At 50.4% G+C, this 16,263-nt stretch overlaps 1 protein-coding gene across 2 annotated transcripts in view; it reads left to right on the top strand.

Annotated features, from left to right (window-relative positions):
- Positions 1-16,263, top strand: part of LOC140385893 (uncharacterized) — a 102,424-nt gene that overhangs the window by 61,056 nt on the left and 25,105 nt on the right. For both annotated transcript variants that reach the window (XM_072468517.1, XM_072468516.1), the window contains 2 exons: positions 881-1,046; positions 1,172-1,225. In XM_072468517.1, coding sequence (XP_072324618.1) covers positions 902-1,046; positions 1,172-1,225 — 199 coding nt within the window. In that variant the 5' untranslated portion in view covers positions 881-901. The remainder of the gene's footprint in view (positions 1-880; positions 1,047-1,171; positions 1,226-16,263) is intronic.

Here is a 16,263-nt window from a genome sequence, read left to right as displayed (position 1 = left end):
CATACAGTGAACATCTTAGCAATAATCAATTCAAATACAGCCCCCAAAGAATACAACACTCTAAGTAATCCTTAAACTTTCCTTTTAACATCCATAAGACAAAGAAATCCTTTTAAAAGAAGCACATCAGGTTTAGATTCTCTACTGAGAGCAGTTATCACTCTGAATTCACCAAATGATCTAGAGATAGTCTTTAGATTGCAAAGAGATCAAAATTACACCTTCTTTGGCTGGCTGTAGCTCCAACACTAAAACGAAACTAAAAACGCAGACACACCCAAGCTTTTCCTCAAAGAGAAACTAAAAAGCAGAGCCAGAGCTCAGCTCCACCCACACTCTGACATCACTGCAGCCACTTGAACAGACAAACATTTCTTAAAGTGATATTTCCGTGACACTAGGTATTACAAATGTCAGGACTTTTATGATATAATTAATACCATAATTAGTTAGATTTCGAAGGTTGATATAGCACTGATTTCCATTGTGGAAAAGAGTACGTGCATTGGTGGCATACGTACAAATAAATTCACCAGCAAGTACCCTGATCCATATCACGTAACATCAGGTTTTGAAAGAAGATGATAGGGTTACGCTCTGCTTTGTTCATTTAAAGTTGCTGGAGAATTTTTTTAGCCTCAATTCTAACTTTATTCTGAAATCTGTCATGTTTAATTCTACTTATTGACTCGCATAATATTCTTTTTGAATCTTATCTATCCTGTTGCACCTCAGCTTTCTATGTATTTATGATCTTCAATGCGCTTTTTTGTGTTGGGGAAGGGTTTCGTCTATAGATTTAAGCACGGTGAGGTTGATCTTTCAAAATATGGTTATTTTCAGTGCATTGTATTTACTTTATTTTCTCTCTCTGATTCAGATATAGACAACATTTTCTAAGATGCCGTCACACGGTAAACTTGTGGTGCCTGATGGTTTGAAGTCTCTACTGGAGGCATTAGGCAGAGCTGTTGTGCAAGACCAGCCAGACAATATTCAGCAGTTTGCCTCATCATATTTCTCGGACTTGTTGCAATTCAGAGAAGGTTTGTGTTTTGCCTAATTTATATTTATGTGGAATGAATGTAAAGTTTTCAGATATAATTAAATTTCATTTTTGCATGGGCACATGAAATACAGGTCAGCTTTTTATTTTCCATCTGTTGTACAGGGAATCCCGCTCTTGATATATGCGACCTAGTGAAAATGTTCCACTTGAGCAGAGGTAAGAAACCAAATAATTTACTGAATAGGGAATATAATGCTTAGCTTTTTTAATTGCATTGGTTAAGAGTGTGCTATGGTGTTGTTTTCCACCATTTAAACTGTAAACGAGAGTCATCTGGAAGATGGGTTTGTAGAATGCTTTGGGATAATTTATAGAACATAGAACATTACAGCGCAGTACAGGCCCTTCGGCCCTCGATGTTACGCCGACCTGTGAAACCACTCTAAAGCCCATCTACACTATTCCCTTATCGTCCATATGTCTATCCAATGACCATTTCAATGCCATTAGTGTTGGCGAGTCCACTTTGTTGTGGAACAAGCGAGAGATGAAGCGATTTTAGATCTTGCACTGTACAATCAGGCAGATTTATTTAGTGATCTCATTGTAAAAGAATATCTGGGAAAAAGTGATCATAACACAATTGAATTTAATATAAATTTGAAAGTAACATTGTAGTCCCAAATAGAAAACTTAACATTAAACCCAAGTACGTAGGTTATTGTGGAGGCTATGGTAAGGCTAAAGTTGATTGAAATGGTCAATAAAAATGCATTCCATTATTTAAAAAAAGCAAAACTTAACAAAGATCCATCAGTGGCTTACAGAGTTAACATTTCAGCTCAATGACCTTTCATCAGAACTGGTGAAAGGTCATTGAGCTGAAACTTTAACTGTGTGTGTCTCTCTCCTCATATGCTGCTTAACCTGCTAATATTTGCAGCTTTTTCTATTTTTCTATTAGTAATGTATCTAATTTTGTCGATACAAAGTGGGTTGGGAATGTTGGGAATGTAAGCTGTGAGGAGGACACAATGAGGCTGCAAAGAAGACAGGTTAAATGAATGAGTAACAGGGTGTCAGATGGAGTACAAAGAGGGGAAATGTGAGGTTACTGAGTTTGGTAGTAAAAACAGAAAGCAGAGTTTAAAAAAAAGCATGAAATTTGAAAATGTTGATGTTCAAGGGGACTTAGGAGAGTTTTGAAAGGAACACAGAAAGTTAGCATGCAGGCACAGAAAGCAACTGGTAAGGCAAATGGCATATTTTGACCTTTATAGCAAGGGGGTTGAAATACAAGAATAAGGAAATCTGGCTGCAATTGTACAGATCTTTAGTTAGACTACATCTTGAATGCTGTGTGCAGTTTTGGGGCTCAATTCTCCAATTGGGAATCTAAGTGCCGACGCCGGAGTGAAAACCGGAGTGTTTCACTCCGGCATTGGAGCCCGCCCCCAGCCCCCTATTCTCCCGCCCCCGGGGGGCTAGGAGCGGCGTCGCGTCATCTACGCGGCACCAAGGCCCGGCACGCGTAAATTACGTCACCCGCGCATGCGCGGAATGGCCGGCACCAACCCACGCATGCGCGGTTGCCATCCTCCCCGAGGCAGCCCCGCAAGAAGATGTTGGATGGATCTTGCAGGGCGGCGGAGGAAAGGAGGTCCTCCTTCAGAGAGGCCGGTCAGCCGATCGGTGGGCACCGATCGGGGGCCAGACCCCATTTGAGCCCCCCCCCCCCCCCGGCAGGGAACCCCCCCCACCCCCGCACAGGCTGCCCCCCCCTCCCCCCAGCGTTCCCGCGCTGTTCCCGCCGGCAGCGACCAGGTGTGGACAGCGCCGGTGGGAACCCGTCGTGTTGGCCAGGCCGCTCGGCCCATCCGGGCCGGAGAATCGCCGCTCACCCGTTGGGGGGGGGCGGGGTGGGAGAATCACGTGTGGGTGTCGGGGCGGCGTGGCGGGACACACACGGCGCCCCGGCGATTCTCCCACCCCGCGTGGGGGGGTGGGGAGAACTCTGCCCTTGGTCTCTGTATCTAAGGAAGAATGGTGAAAGTTAATTTTATTGGCTCCTGGGATGAGAAGGTTACAGTCATAGTTATAGAGTTTTACAGCACAAAAAGAGGCCATTTGGGCCATTGTCCTTTGATGTGAGGTTGAGTAAATTTGGTCCATATTCTCTGGAGTTTAGAAGAATGTGAGGTGGTCTCATTGAAACATGCAAGATTTTAAAGTTAGATACTGAGACGATGTTTCCATCAGCTGGGTAATTTAGAACATGGTGGTGTAGCCTCAGGGTAAGAGGTTGATCGTATTGACTGAAATAAGGGATGTGAATGTTTGGAATTGTCTTCAATGATTGATATATTAAGAAATTACTACACAAAAAATTCACTGACTTTCAAACCAGTGAGGCAGACATTTGACAGTAGGAAGGGGAGATGAGAAAGAGGGAGAGCAAGTTTGGAAATGGTGCCACTTTAGTTTGGATAGTGTAGCTGATAGCAAATAAATGGTAACTACACGGTAAACCTTGTGAGGTCTAAAGGACCTCATATGATCCAAGTATTTGGAAACAGCCTTCTTTCATTTCGTTTGGTTTCCAGACAAGGTAGTGAGGTAAAGTTAATAACGGGAGAATATATTTAAATCCTTGTTTTCCTCTTTTGTTCAAAATTTCATGGCACTTTTTAAAACAAAATGTTTATTGGAATTTTCAATTTTTTTACAAAAATATGCGTGAAGCAAAAAGATAGCAATAGGTGTCCATGCACAGCACAAAACAACAGTCATTACAAAGTTAGGAACCATGAGCGTCATTCTCCGACCCCCCGCCGGGTCGGAGAATGGCCGTTGGCCGCCGTGAATCCCGCCCCCGCCGAAGTCTCCGCTCCCGGAGATTGGGCGGGGGCGGGAATCCGGCCGCGCCGGTTGGCGGGACCCCCCGCTGGATTCTCCGGCCCGGATGGGCCGAAGTCCCGCCCAGGAATTGCCTGTCCCGCCGACGTAAATCAAACCTGGTATTTACCGGCGGTACCAGGCGGCGTGGGCGGGCTCTGGGGTCCTGGGGGGGGGCGCGGGGCGATCTGACCCCGGGGGGTGCCCCCACGGTGGCCTGGCCCGCGATCGGGGCCCACCGATCCGCGGGCGGGCCTGTGCCGTGGGGGCACTCTTTCCCTTCCGCCTCCGCTACGGCCTCCACCATGGCGGAAGCGGAAGAGACTCTCCCCACTGCGCATGCGCGTGAAACTGACAGCGGCCGCTGACGCTCCCGCGCATGCGCCGCATTTCCGCGCCAGCTGGCGGGGAAACAAACGCCATTTCCGCCAGCTGGCGGGGCGGAAATCCCTCCGGCGTCGGCCTAGCCCCTCAATGTTGGGGCTAGGCCGCCAAAGATGCGGAGCATTCCGCACCTTTGGGCCGGCGCAATGCCCGTATGATTGGCACCGGCTTTGGCGCCAGTCGGCGGACATCCCGCCGTTGGGGGAGAATTTCGCCCCATAAGACCGGATGAATCAGGGAGCAAATCCCCAAGCAGTGCCCTCCATGAATAAATGATCTGTTTGCACCTAAACAGGATACAAGCAACATGACCTGTCATACCCATAGTTACAAGACAAAATGACAGAAGAAGAAAACACTATCCCGAGAACCCCAGTGCTAAAGGAGAATCGACTAATCTTACAGCGCAATTTAAACTCTTCTCCAGTTCCAGATTGGAACAGGCAGCCATTTATACTTCGAGATGGCAAAAGACAAGGACAAAGTCAGAGAGAGGATCGCGCACAATCAAACCTACATTATCAGCCCAGGGTCTCCCATAGAAGAAGAGAGCAAGAACAAGGACTGGAGCTTCATAACCCCATCCCTCAGACCCAGATCCAACGACAAAACAGATGATCGAACTACCAGCACCAGTCCCACCCTCAAAAGGGTAACAAGAATCCAGAACCAAACGAATATAGTCTGGTCCCAGTTGAAAAAAACAAAAGGGGGGGTGGGGTGTAGAGAGACCCACTCACTCTGGGATGGGAGGGCTGTCAGAGCGGCCCCTAGACTGAGGAGCGGGCCTGTCCACCGGGAACTGCAGGAACCCCTCCCCCAAGACCTTCCGAAAGAGAGGATTCGGCCACCCTGAAGCCAACATAAATCCATTTTTGTTTGTCCATGTCGCCGAGGCCCACCTTCTAACACCACCGCAACTAGCCCACAAGGGCACCAATGCTAAAATAAATAAAGGCAAGGTCCCTAACCCTCTCAATGTCAGAAGAAGAGTGAAGAAGAAGAGCAAGAACTGTCAGAACTAACCTCTTGGATCTACAATATTACGACTCGATGAGAACCGGCCAACCAATTGTCACGTGGGCCCTATCCAACTCCCAAGAGGACTTGGCCAAGGATGAATACTGGTCACTGCCTTTGAACCTACCCCAATTCCTCACCTCTCCAGCTATAGGCCACCCACATTGGACCTCCCCAACCCCACGGCTCCCCCAAGGGAGGTGCCCCCCGCCCAAGAAGCAACAGGATACTGACCGCGATACCATGCCTGGCCAAGCTGCAAGAAAAAAAAGGATGGGAGAACTGGCCCCAACGACGACCATGACATCCCTATCCTAATACCCCTCCAAAGCTAAGCCAGTCCGATCTCGCACAAGACACAGCACCTAAAGAAACCCTCCTGACAGGGGCCACCTCACCAGATACCCCACCAGCCACCAAAGAAAAAAGGAAAAGCTCTGAAAGCAAATAGAACAGTCAAAGAGTGAAACCTGCAGCAGGAGAAACAGCCGACTCCCCGCTAAAGGGGTTCCAACAAACCCCAGTCCTCAACAGGCCCGCTTGGGCCGGGAGGAGAAAAAGACCCATCCAAAAAAAAGAACTAACCTTATCAGCACATCATCCACTCCCTAACCTCGCTCTGGCTCTACTCATCATCCCCTCAGCAAAGGATATATTGGGATAAAGAAACTTTGCACAAATCCTGCAATCAATATCAGCTGAACATAATATAAACCCGAATTAATTCAGGATACTTGAATATTTGATACCCTGCAGGCAGATAAAATGACAACATTAACAGACAACAACATGATTGCCAGGGAGTAAAGTCCAGGATAACAACTGAGGTGCGAGGTTGTCATGAGAATAAGACCACTGGACTTCCGGTTGCGGCTATGCCGAGGTAGGTCGCACGTTCGGCAGCTCCCACCGGGAACGGACTTTTGGGCTCTTCAGAGAGGCCCCAACGGCAATTGTTCAACGGCTTCCATTGTGGGAAGGTGACAGCAAGGTCCCCCCGACATTATATAGATTGCACCAGGAGTGGAGCGGTTAAAAAAAAGTGATCCTGGTGCAGCGGAAAGTGCGAGGGAGGAAAGGCAAGGTGGCGGCGGGTGGAGACCAAGCAGCGTGGGCGCAGTGGTCGCAGGAGCAGCAGGAGTTTCTTAAACGCCGCTTCGTGGAGCTGAGGACAGAAATGCTGGCGCCAATGAAGGCGGCGATTGAGAAGCTTGTGGAGACCCAGAAGGCCGAAGGGGCGGCGATCCGGGAGGTGCGGCAAAAAGCCTCGGAGAACGAGGACGAGATCTTGGGCCTGGCGGTGAAGGTCGAGGCGCACGAGGCGCTGCACAAGAGGTGGGCGGAAAAATTTGAGGTCCTGGAGAATATGTCGAGGAGGAAGAATCTTCGGATTCTGGGTCTCCCTGAAGGAGTGGAGGGGCCCGATGCCGGGGCATATATGAGCACGATGCTCAATTCGCTGATGGGCGCGGGAGCTTTCCCGAGGCACCTGGAGCTGGATGGGACTCATCGGGTCCTGGCAAGGAGACCCAAAGCCAACGAGCCGCCAAGGGCTGTAGTGGTGAGGTTCCACCGCTTTATGGACAGAGAGTGTGTCCTAAGATGGGCCAAAAAAGAGCGGAGCAGGTGGGAGAACACGGAGATCCGAATTTACCAGGACTGGAGTGCAGAGAAGAGGGCTGGTTTTAACCGGGCTAAGGCAGTGCTCCATCGGAAGGGAGAGAAGTTCGGGATGCTGCAGCCAGTGCGATTGTGGGTCACGTTCCAAGATCGGCACCACTATTTTGAAACGCCTGATGAGGCATGGAACTTTATCCAGACTGAAAAGTTGGACTCAAACTGAGGGTTTGTCGTGGGGGGATGTTTACTGTGTTTACTGCGTTTGGGGAATGTTCTTTTTGTTTTGGTGCTGGGTGGGGATGGGTGATTGGATTTGATGTGGGGGCTGTGGGAGAGTGTGGGCGTCGGAGTTGGAGGGGCAGGGCCCCCCGGAGGAAGGGGGGGGGGAGTTGGGGTAAGGCCGCAAAAAGGAGCTGCTCCAGAGGGGGCGGGGATCCATGGAGGTTTGCCAGGCCGCAGGCCAGGGAATTTTCCTTCTTTTCCCATGTCCATAGAGCCTACTTCCGGATAGACTTTTTCATTTTGAGTAGGGCGCTAATCCCGAAAGTGGAGGGAACGGAATATTCGGCCATAGCCATCTCGGACCACGCCCCGCATTGGGTGGAGCTGGAGTTGGGGGAGGAGAGGGACCAGCGCCCGCTGTGGCGCCTCGATGTGGGACTGTTGGCGGATGAGGGGGTGTGTGGGCTGTATTGAAAGATACTTGGAGGCCAACGACAACGGGGAGGTGCAGGTGGGGGTAGTTTGGGAGGCGTTGAAGGCGCTGGTCAGGGGAGAGCTAATCTCCATTAGAAGAGAGAGGGGAGGGAGAGGGAGGGGTTGGTGGGGGAGATTTTAAAGGTGGACAGGAGGTATGCAGAGGCCCCCGAGGAGGGGCTACTTAGGGAGCGACGGAACCTCCAGACGGAATTCGACCTGTTGACCATGGGGAAAGCAGAGGCACAGTGGAGGAAAGCGCAGGGGGCGGCGTATGAGTATGGGGAGAAGGCGAGTCGGATGCTGGCACATCAGCTTCGTAAGAGGGAGGCAGCGAGGGAGATTGGTGGAGTCAAGGATAGAGGGGGGAATACGGTGCGAAGTGCGGTGAGAATAAACAAGGTATTTAGGGACTTCTATGGGGATCTGTACAGGTCTGAGCCCCCAGCGGGGGAGGAGGGGATGCGACGATTCCAGTATCAGCTGAGGTTCCCGAGGGTGATGGAGGAGGAGGTGACTTGTTTGGGGGTGCCGATTGGGCTGGAGGAGCTGGTTAAAGGATTGGGGAGCATGCAGGCGGGGAAGGCCCCGGGGCCGGATGGGTTCCCGGTTGAATTTTACAGGAAATACGTGGACCTGCTGGGCCCGTTGCTAGTGAGGACTTTTAATAAGGCGAGGGAGGGGGGGGTACTTGACTCCGGCAATGTCCAGGGCGCTGATTTCTTTGATCTTGAAGAGGGACAAGGATCCATTGCAATGTATAGACCGATCTCGCTCCTCAATGTTGACGCTTAGTTGCTGGCGAAGGTGCTGGCTACGTGAATTGAGGACTGTGTCCCGGCAGCTAAATACAAATGTGCGGAGGCTCCTCAATGTGATTATGATGCCCTCGGCGGAGGGCGAAGCGGAGGTAGTGGCAGCTATGGACGCGGAGAAGGCCTTTGATCGGGTGGAGTGGGAGTATCTTTGGGAAGTGTTGCGGAGGTTTGGGTTCGGGGAGGGGTTCATCAGTTGGGTCAGGCTACTATATAAATCCCCGGTGGCGAGTGTGGCTACGAACCGGCGGAAGTCGGAGGTCAGAGTACTTTCAGCTGTACCGGGGACGAGGCAGGGGTGCCCCCTATCCCCCTTGTTGTTTGCACTGGCAATTGAGCTGCTGGCCATGGCACTGAGGGAATCTAGGAAATGGAGGGGATTGGTCCGGGGGAGAGAGGAACACCGGGTGTCTTTGTATGCCGATGACCTGTTGTTGTATGTTGCGGATCCAGTGGACGGATGGCGGAGGTCATGCGGATCCTTAGGGAGTTTGGGGACTTTTCGGGGTATAACTCAACGTAGGGAAGAGTGAGCTCTTTGTGGTGCATTCAGGGGACCAGGCAAGGGGGATAGACAAGTTACCGCTGAAGAGGGCGGAAAGGAGCTTTCGGTACCTAGGGATCCAAGTAGCTAGGAGCTGGGGGGCCCTGCACAAGCTCAATTTGATGCAGTTGGTGGAGCAGATGGAGGAGGATTTTAAAAGATGGGATATGCTGCCACTCCCACTAGCGGGTCGTGTGCAGTCGGTCAAAATGACGGTCCTCCCGAGGTTCCTCTTTGTGTTCCAGTGCCTTCCCATTTTGATCCCCAAGGCCTTTTTCAAACGGGTAAGCAGGAGCATCATGGGATTTGTGTGGGCGAATAAGACCCCGAGGGTGAAGAGAGTGTTTCTGGAGCTTAGCACGGACAGGGGGAGGCTGCCGCTGCCGAATTTGTGGGGCTATTATTGGGCTGCCAATGTGTCGATGATTCGTAAGTGGGTAATGGAGGGAGAGAGGGCGGCGTGGAAGAAGCTAGAGATGGCGTCCTGTGTGGGCACGAGCCTGAGGGCGCTGGTGACGGCACCGCTGCTGCTCTCGCCGACAAGGTACACCACAAGTCCGGTGGTGGTGGCGACGCTGAAGATCTGGGGGCAGTGGAGGCGACACAGGGACGAGGTGGGAACCTCAGTTTGGTCACCGATTCGGGAGAATCATCGGTTCGTCCCAGGAAGGATGGATGGGGGGTTTCGGAGCTGGCAGGCAGGGATTAGAAGAATGGGGGACTTGTTCATTGATGGGCCGTTTGCAAGCCTAGCGGCGCTGGAGGAGATGTTTGGGCTACCCCCGGGAAACGCTTTCAGGTACATGCAAGTGAGGGCGTTTGTGAGGCGGCAGGTGAGGGAATTCCCGCTGCTTCCGGCACGGGGGATTCAGGACAGGGTGATTTTGGGTGTATGAGAAGGCAAGGTTTCGGCAATTTACCAGGAGCTGAAGGAAGAGGAGGAGGCCTCGGTGGAGGAGTTAAAGGGCAAGTGGGAGGAGGAGCTTGGGGAGGAGATAGATGAGCGTCTGAGGGCTGATGCCCTGAGTAGGGTTAATTCTTCCTCCTCTTGCGCCAGGCTCAGCCTAATACAGTTCAAAGTTATTCACAGAGCGCATATGACAGGGGCGAGGTTGAGTAGGTTCTTTGGAGTGGAGGACAGATGTGGGAGGTGCTCGGGGAGCCCGGCAAATCACGTCCATATGTTCTGGTTGTGCCCAGCGCTGGATGGGTTTTGGAGGGGTTTTGCGAGGTCTATGTCCAAGGTGGTGAAAGCCCGGGTCAAGCCGAGCTGGGGATTGGCATTATTTGGGGTATCGGACGAGCCGGGAGTGCAGGAGGCGAAAGAGGCCAGTATTCTGGCCTTTGCATCCCTGGTAGCCCGGCGGAGGATTTTGCTACTATGGAAAGATGCGAAGCCCCCTCGTGTGGAAGCTTGGATCAATGACATGGCAGGGCTCATTAAGCTGGAGGGGATAAAGTTTGCCTTGCGAGGGTCTGTGCAAGGGTTCTCCTGGCGGTGGCAACCGTTCCTAGACTATCTCGCGGAGTGTTCGGAGGAGGTCAGCAGCAGCAGCCCAAGGGGCGGGGAGGGCGGGGGCGGGGGGGGGGAGCGGAGGGAGGGGGGGTTTCTTTTGGAGTGGCGTTTGGGTGAAGGTGGGGGGGTTTCCCTATTTGTGCTTTTAAATGTTATATGGGGGAAATCCAATGTATAATTTCTGATTGTTGTGTTTTTGTTTATTTTTTCTTGTTGGGAGGGGCCGGTTTTGTTGAAAATTTGTTGGAAAATTTGAAGAAATATATATTTTTTTAAAAGAGAATAAGACCACTCCACTGGTACACAAAGAAAGTAGACAACTAGGATAAAGAAGGATCTGAAACGTTGAGCACGCTTCAGGATCTTCCAAGGATTTCAATGATCAGAACACGAGCATCATTACTTCCAACACACTGACTATGGGCACGGTGGCATTTATGGGCAGCACAGTGGCACAGTGGTTAGCACTGCTGCCTCACAGTGCCAGGCTTCCGGGTTCAATTCCAGCCTCGGGTCACTGTGTGGAGTTTGTACGTTCTCCCCATGTCTGCATGGGTTTCCTCCAAGTGCTCTGGTTTCTTCCGACAGTCCAGAGATGTGCAGGTCAAGTGGATTGGCCATAATAAATTGCCTGTTAGCATCCAAAAGGTTTGCTGGGGTTACAGGGATAGGGTGGGGGCGTGGGCCTAGGTGGGGTGTTCTTTCCACGGGTCGTGCAGACTCGATGGACCGAATGGCCTTCTGTATTGTATGGATTCTATGACTTGACCGAGCCCAGGCGATCAACAATCGAGGCTCCCGCAGGAAGGGGACGGTCCAGCCAGCTCAGGCAGCCCTACCTCCATTCGACCGACATCAGGAACACCACACAGAGCTAGAGGTTGGAAGGCCAACCCAACCCCAGGCCTCGGAGACAGGATTGAATGTGCTCCATCAAATTTGAGCTGCCCACCCTTCAGGTTGAGACTGGCGAAAAATGATATCCAATTCTTGAACCCGGCTGGGAACTTCCCCACCATCTCACCAGAGACAGCTCAGCAGGGTTCCTCACTGGTTCCCCCCGTTCTCAACAGAATCTCTTGGATCGAACGACAGGCTATGCAACAAGACCTCAACTGTGCAGAGGCTGGCTTCCACCAAAGACAGTCCCCTCTCTGTCACAAGAACCTCCTCATTCGCCGCCATTGCCCTCACAAAGACTCCTTGCAACTCTTGAAATTGGGCTTTGATGTCCTTCACCGAGGCGTTAACACATTCAGAGAGATTGGGCAGGATTCTCCGGGAATCGTTGGGGGGGCCAGAAACGGCGCAGTGGAGTGGCGGGAATCCTCCGCACCTTCAGGGGCTAGGCCGGCGTCTCGATCTCCGGGCGTTAGCGGCCGCTGACGGCATTCCCGTGCATGCGCAGTGGAGGGAGTCTCTTCCGCCTCCGCCATGGTGGAGACCGTGGCGAAGGCGGAAGGAAAAGAGTGCCCCCACGGCACAGGCCTGCCCGCGGATCGGTGGGCCCGATCGCGGGCCAGGCCACCGTGGAGGCACCCCCTGGGGCCAGATCGCCCTGCGCCCCCAGGACCCCGGAGCCCGCCCGCGCCGCCTTGTCCCGCCGGTAAGGTAGGTGGTTTAATCTACGCCGGGGGGACAGGCATTTTAGCAGCGGTACTTCGGCCCGCCAACCGGCGCGGCGCGATTCCCACCCCCACCGAATATCCGGTGCCGGAGAATTCGGCAACCGGCGGGGGCGGGATTCACGCCAGCCCCCGGCGATTCTCCGACCTGGCGGGAGGTCGGAGAATGTCGCCCCTCATCTTGACTCAATAGTGCTGAAACATTGCTCAACAACTCTCGGTACATAGCATAAACTATGATACCAAGAAAAGACACAAAAAGAGATGTGCACAAGGATAAAAGCAAAGATTTGAAAGATGAGCAGAGCCAGAACTCACAAAAATCCTGTGCTCACATCACGCAATCCCCCTTCATGACATTGTTTTTAAATTGCAGAAAGGTATTAGCTATTCTGAATAGTAGATGCTATTGGCCACTATTCAGTCAGTCCAGTTTTTCATTTTTCTTCCAGCCCACTGGCCAACACAACTTTACTGTGTTTTGGTCATCCAACTGCTTGTTCTCTGACCTATTCCTGAGACCTACAACTGTTGCTCAACGCACTGCTTTTGAATAGTATTACAAAGTTTAATAGGAAAAAACGCCTCCCTATCCATTAAGGCTATGGGCGCGATTCTCCCAAAATATGACAAAGAGCTGAATTCTTCCCCCCTGCCCACCACAAGATTGCCACGGTCAGGATGCAGATCTTATAACGGTCCATTGACCTCGGCCGGAAATTTCCGGATGCCGGGCGGGCGCAGCCGGAGAATCCCGCCCAAAGTGTAATTTTGGGCGGGAAGTGGCAGGGTGGCACACTGGTTAGCACTGCTGCCTTACAGCTCCAGGGACCCGAGTTCAATTCTGGCCTTGGGTGACTGTGTGGAGTTTGCATGTTCTCCCCATGTCTGCGTGGGGTTCCTCCGGGTTTCCTCCCACAGTCCAGAGATGTGCCGGTTAGGTGCCTTGGCCATGTTAAATTTCACCCATTATCCAAAAAGATTAGGTGGGGTTACTGGGTTACGGGGATAGGGTGGAGGTGTGGGCTTAAGTAGGGTGCTCATTAAAAGGGCCAGTGCAAACCCGATAGGCCGAATGGCCTCCTTCTGTACTGTAAATTCTATGATTATATGCAATGATGTTTGATGAATTTAGTTTGATATATAATAATGTACTCGAAAGTTCTTGAAATACACTGGCCCAGAATCTTTCACCTTGTTGTTGCACCTTTTTTGAAAAGAAACAAAAAAAACATTTGCATTCACCCCTGGTCTCTAGAAGGAAATACGTTGAAGTTTCCTGAATTTAGCTCATTTATGCGTCTGTTGGTGCAAGCATTCGCATAAAAGCAGCTGAACCAGCAGGAAATTTCAGTATAGCCTTTAAAATTCAGTCTTTAACTTCTACAGTCAGATCATTGAGGTATGTGAAGGTAAGGCAATAACTCTGCTTGGCTTTTTCATTTCTGTCTCAAATTACTACACTACATGTCCTACTAATATCTTTGGTACACATAGGCAGAACTTATGGCATGGCATCAAGTACAGGTGTGAAACATGTCTTGGGGAGAAATGAAGGCTGGACAACCAGACCTCTCTGCACCATCAAAAATCACCAGGAATTACCACTTGCGCATCTTAGAGGGAAGTGGCACTGGGCACTAAATGTCAACTTTCTCACTTCTAGGACTGTGGAGCAATGCTATAAGAAGTTCCACATCATCAATAGTGCTTCAGAGAAGTATTATAAATTAAAATTCAACACCAAGGCACATAAGGCAATATTCATGAAAGTGGCCAAAACCTTGGTCAAAGAGATACATTTAAAGGAGAAAAGACAGACGTTTAAGGCAGGAATTTCATTCTTAAGGCCTGGGCAGCTGAAGGCACAGCCACCACTCATGGAACAATTAAAATCAACAATGATCAAGAAGCCAGGATTTGATTTGTGTGCAGAAATCTTGGAGGGTTTTGGGGTGAGAGGAGATTACGGGAATAGGGAAAGCAAGGCCATGGAGAGACTTGTAAACCCGGATGAGAATTTTAAAATAAAAACAAAGATGAGAATTATAAAATGAATGTGTTGCTTAACTGGAAACCAGTCTAGGTCAGTGAATACACAGGTAAAGGAGGGCGTATGGGTCTTGGTGGAGTAAGGATATGGGCAACAGGTTTTATGGCCTTGAATTTACAGAGAACAAAAAACAAAGAAAAGTACAGCACAGGGACAGGCCCTTCGGCCCTCCAAGCCTGCGCCGACCGTCTAAACTAAAATCTTCTACACTTTCTGGGTCCGTATCCCTCTATTCCCATCCTATTCATGTATTTGTCAAGATGCCCCTTAAATGTCACTATCGTCCCTGCTTCCACCACCTCCTCCGGTAGCGAGTTCCAGGCACCCACTACCCTCTGCGTAAAAAAACTTGTCTCGTACATCTCTAAACCTTGCCCCTCGCACCTTAAACCTATGCCCCTTAGTAATTGACACCTCTACCCTGGGAAAAAGCCTCTGACTATCCACTCTGTCTATGCCTCTCATAATTTTGTAGACCTCTATCAGGTCGCCCCTCAACCTCCGTCATTCCAGTGAGAACAAACCGAGTTTCTTCAACCGCTCCTCATATCTAATGCCCTCCATACCAGGCAACATCCTGGTAAATCTCTTCTGCACCCTCTCTAAAGCCTCCACATGCTTCTGGTAGTGTGGCGACCAGAATTGAACACTATACTCCAAGTGTACCCAAACTAAGGTTCTGTACAGCTGCAACATGATTGCAAATGCAATTTTTATACTCCATGCCCCGGCCAATGAAGGCAAGCATGCCGTATGCCTTCTTGATTACCTTCTTCACCTGTGTTGCTCCTTTCAGTGACCTGTGGACCTGTACACCTAGATCTCTCTGACTGTCAATACTCTTGAGAGTTCTACCATTCACTGTATATTCCCTACCTGCATTAGACTTTCCAAAATGCATTACCTCACATTTGTCCGCTGCCCATTAGATGTGTCGGTTAGGTGGATTGGCCATGCTAAATTGCCCCTTAGTGTCCAAAAAGATTAGGTGGGGTTACTGGGTTACGGGGCAGGGTGGAGGCGTGGGGTGCTCTTTCCAAGGGCGGGTGCAGACCGAATGGCCTCCTTCTGCACTGTAAGTTCTATGATATGATTCTATAAACTCCATCTGCCATCTCTCCGCCCAAGTCTCCAAACGATCTAAATCCTGCTGTATCCTCTGACAGTCCTCATCGCTATCTGCAATTCCACCAACCTTTGTGTCATCTGCAAACTTACTAATCAGACCAGTTACATTTTCCTCCAAATCATTTATATATACTACGAACAGCAAAGGTCCCAGCACTGATCCCTGGAACACCACTAGTCACAGCCCTCCAATCAGAAAAGCACCCTTCCATTGCTACTCTCTGCTTTCTATGACCTAGCCAGTTCTGTATTCATCTTGCCAGCTCACCCCTGATCCCGTGTGACTTCACCTTTTGTATCAGTCTGCCATGAGGGACCTTGTCAAAGGCCTTACTGAAGTCCATATAGACAACATCCACTGCCCTACCTGCATCAATCATCTTTGTGACCTCTTCGAAAAACTCTATCAAGTTAGTGAGACACGACCTCCCCTTCACAAAACCATGCTGCCTCTCGCTAATACGTCCATTTGCTTCCAAATGGGAGTATATCCTGTCTTGAAGAATTCTCCAGTAATTTCCCTACCACTGAAGTCAGGCTCACTGGCTTGTAGTTCCCTGTAGAGGGTAGAATGTGGCAGGTCAGCCAAACGTATATTGGAATAGTGAAGTCAAGAGTAACAAATGATGATGAACAAGGGGTTCAACAGCATGTGAACAGAGGCAGGGTGGAGAAGGTGATATTACTTGGTGATGGCACAAATATGTGATTAGAAGCTCACCACATGGTCATATGTGATACCAATATTGTGACCAGTTCAGTTCATCCCCATAAAGGAGAGGGATGAACTCAGTGGCTAGGGAACAGCGTTTGTGAGGGGAACAGAAGGTAAATTGGCTAACCCAGTACATAATTGGACAACATTTCCGCCGATCCATTACTTAAAAGTCAGACAAACAGTCTGATAATTTAACAACAGTGGAGAAGTTGAGAGAGGTGGTGGTGAGATAGAGCTAGG

This window comes from Scyliorhinus torazame, chromosome 11, assembly GCF_047496885.1.
Source record: "Scyliorhinus torazame isolate Kashiwa2021f chromosome 11, sScyTor2.1, whole genome shotgun sequence".
NCBI classification, from domain to species: domain Eukaryota; kingdom Metazoa; phylum Chordata; class Chondrichthyes; order Carcharhiniformes; family Scyliorhinidae; genus Scyliorhinus; species Scyliorhinus torazame.
Note: the sequence above shows the minus strand (reverse complement) of the source record. Positions and strands in the feature narration are given on the sequence as shown.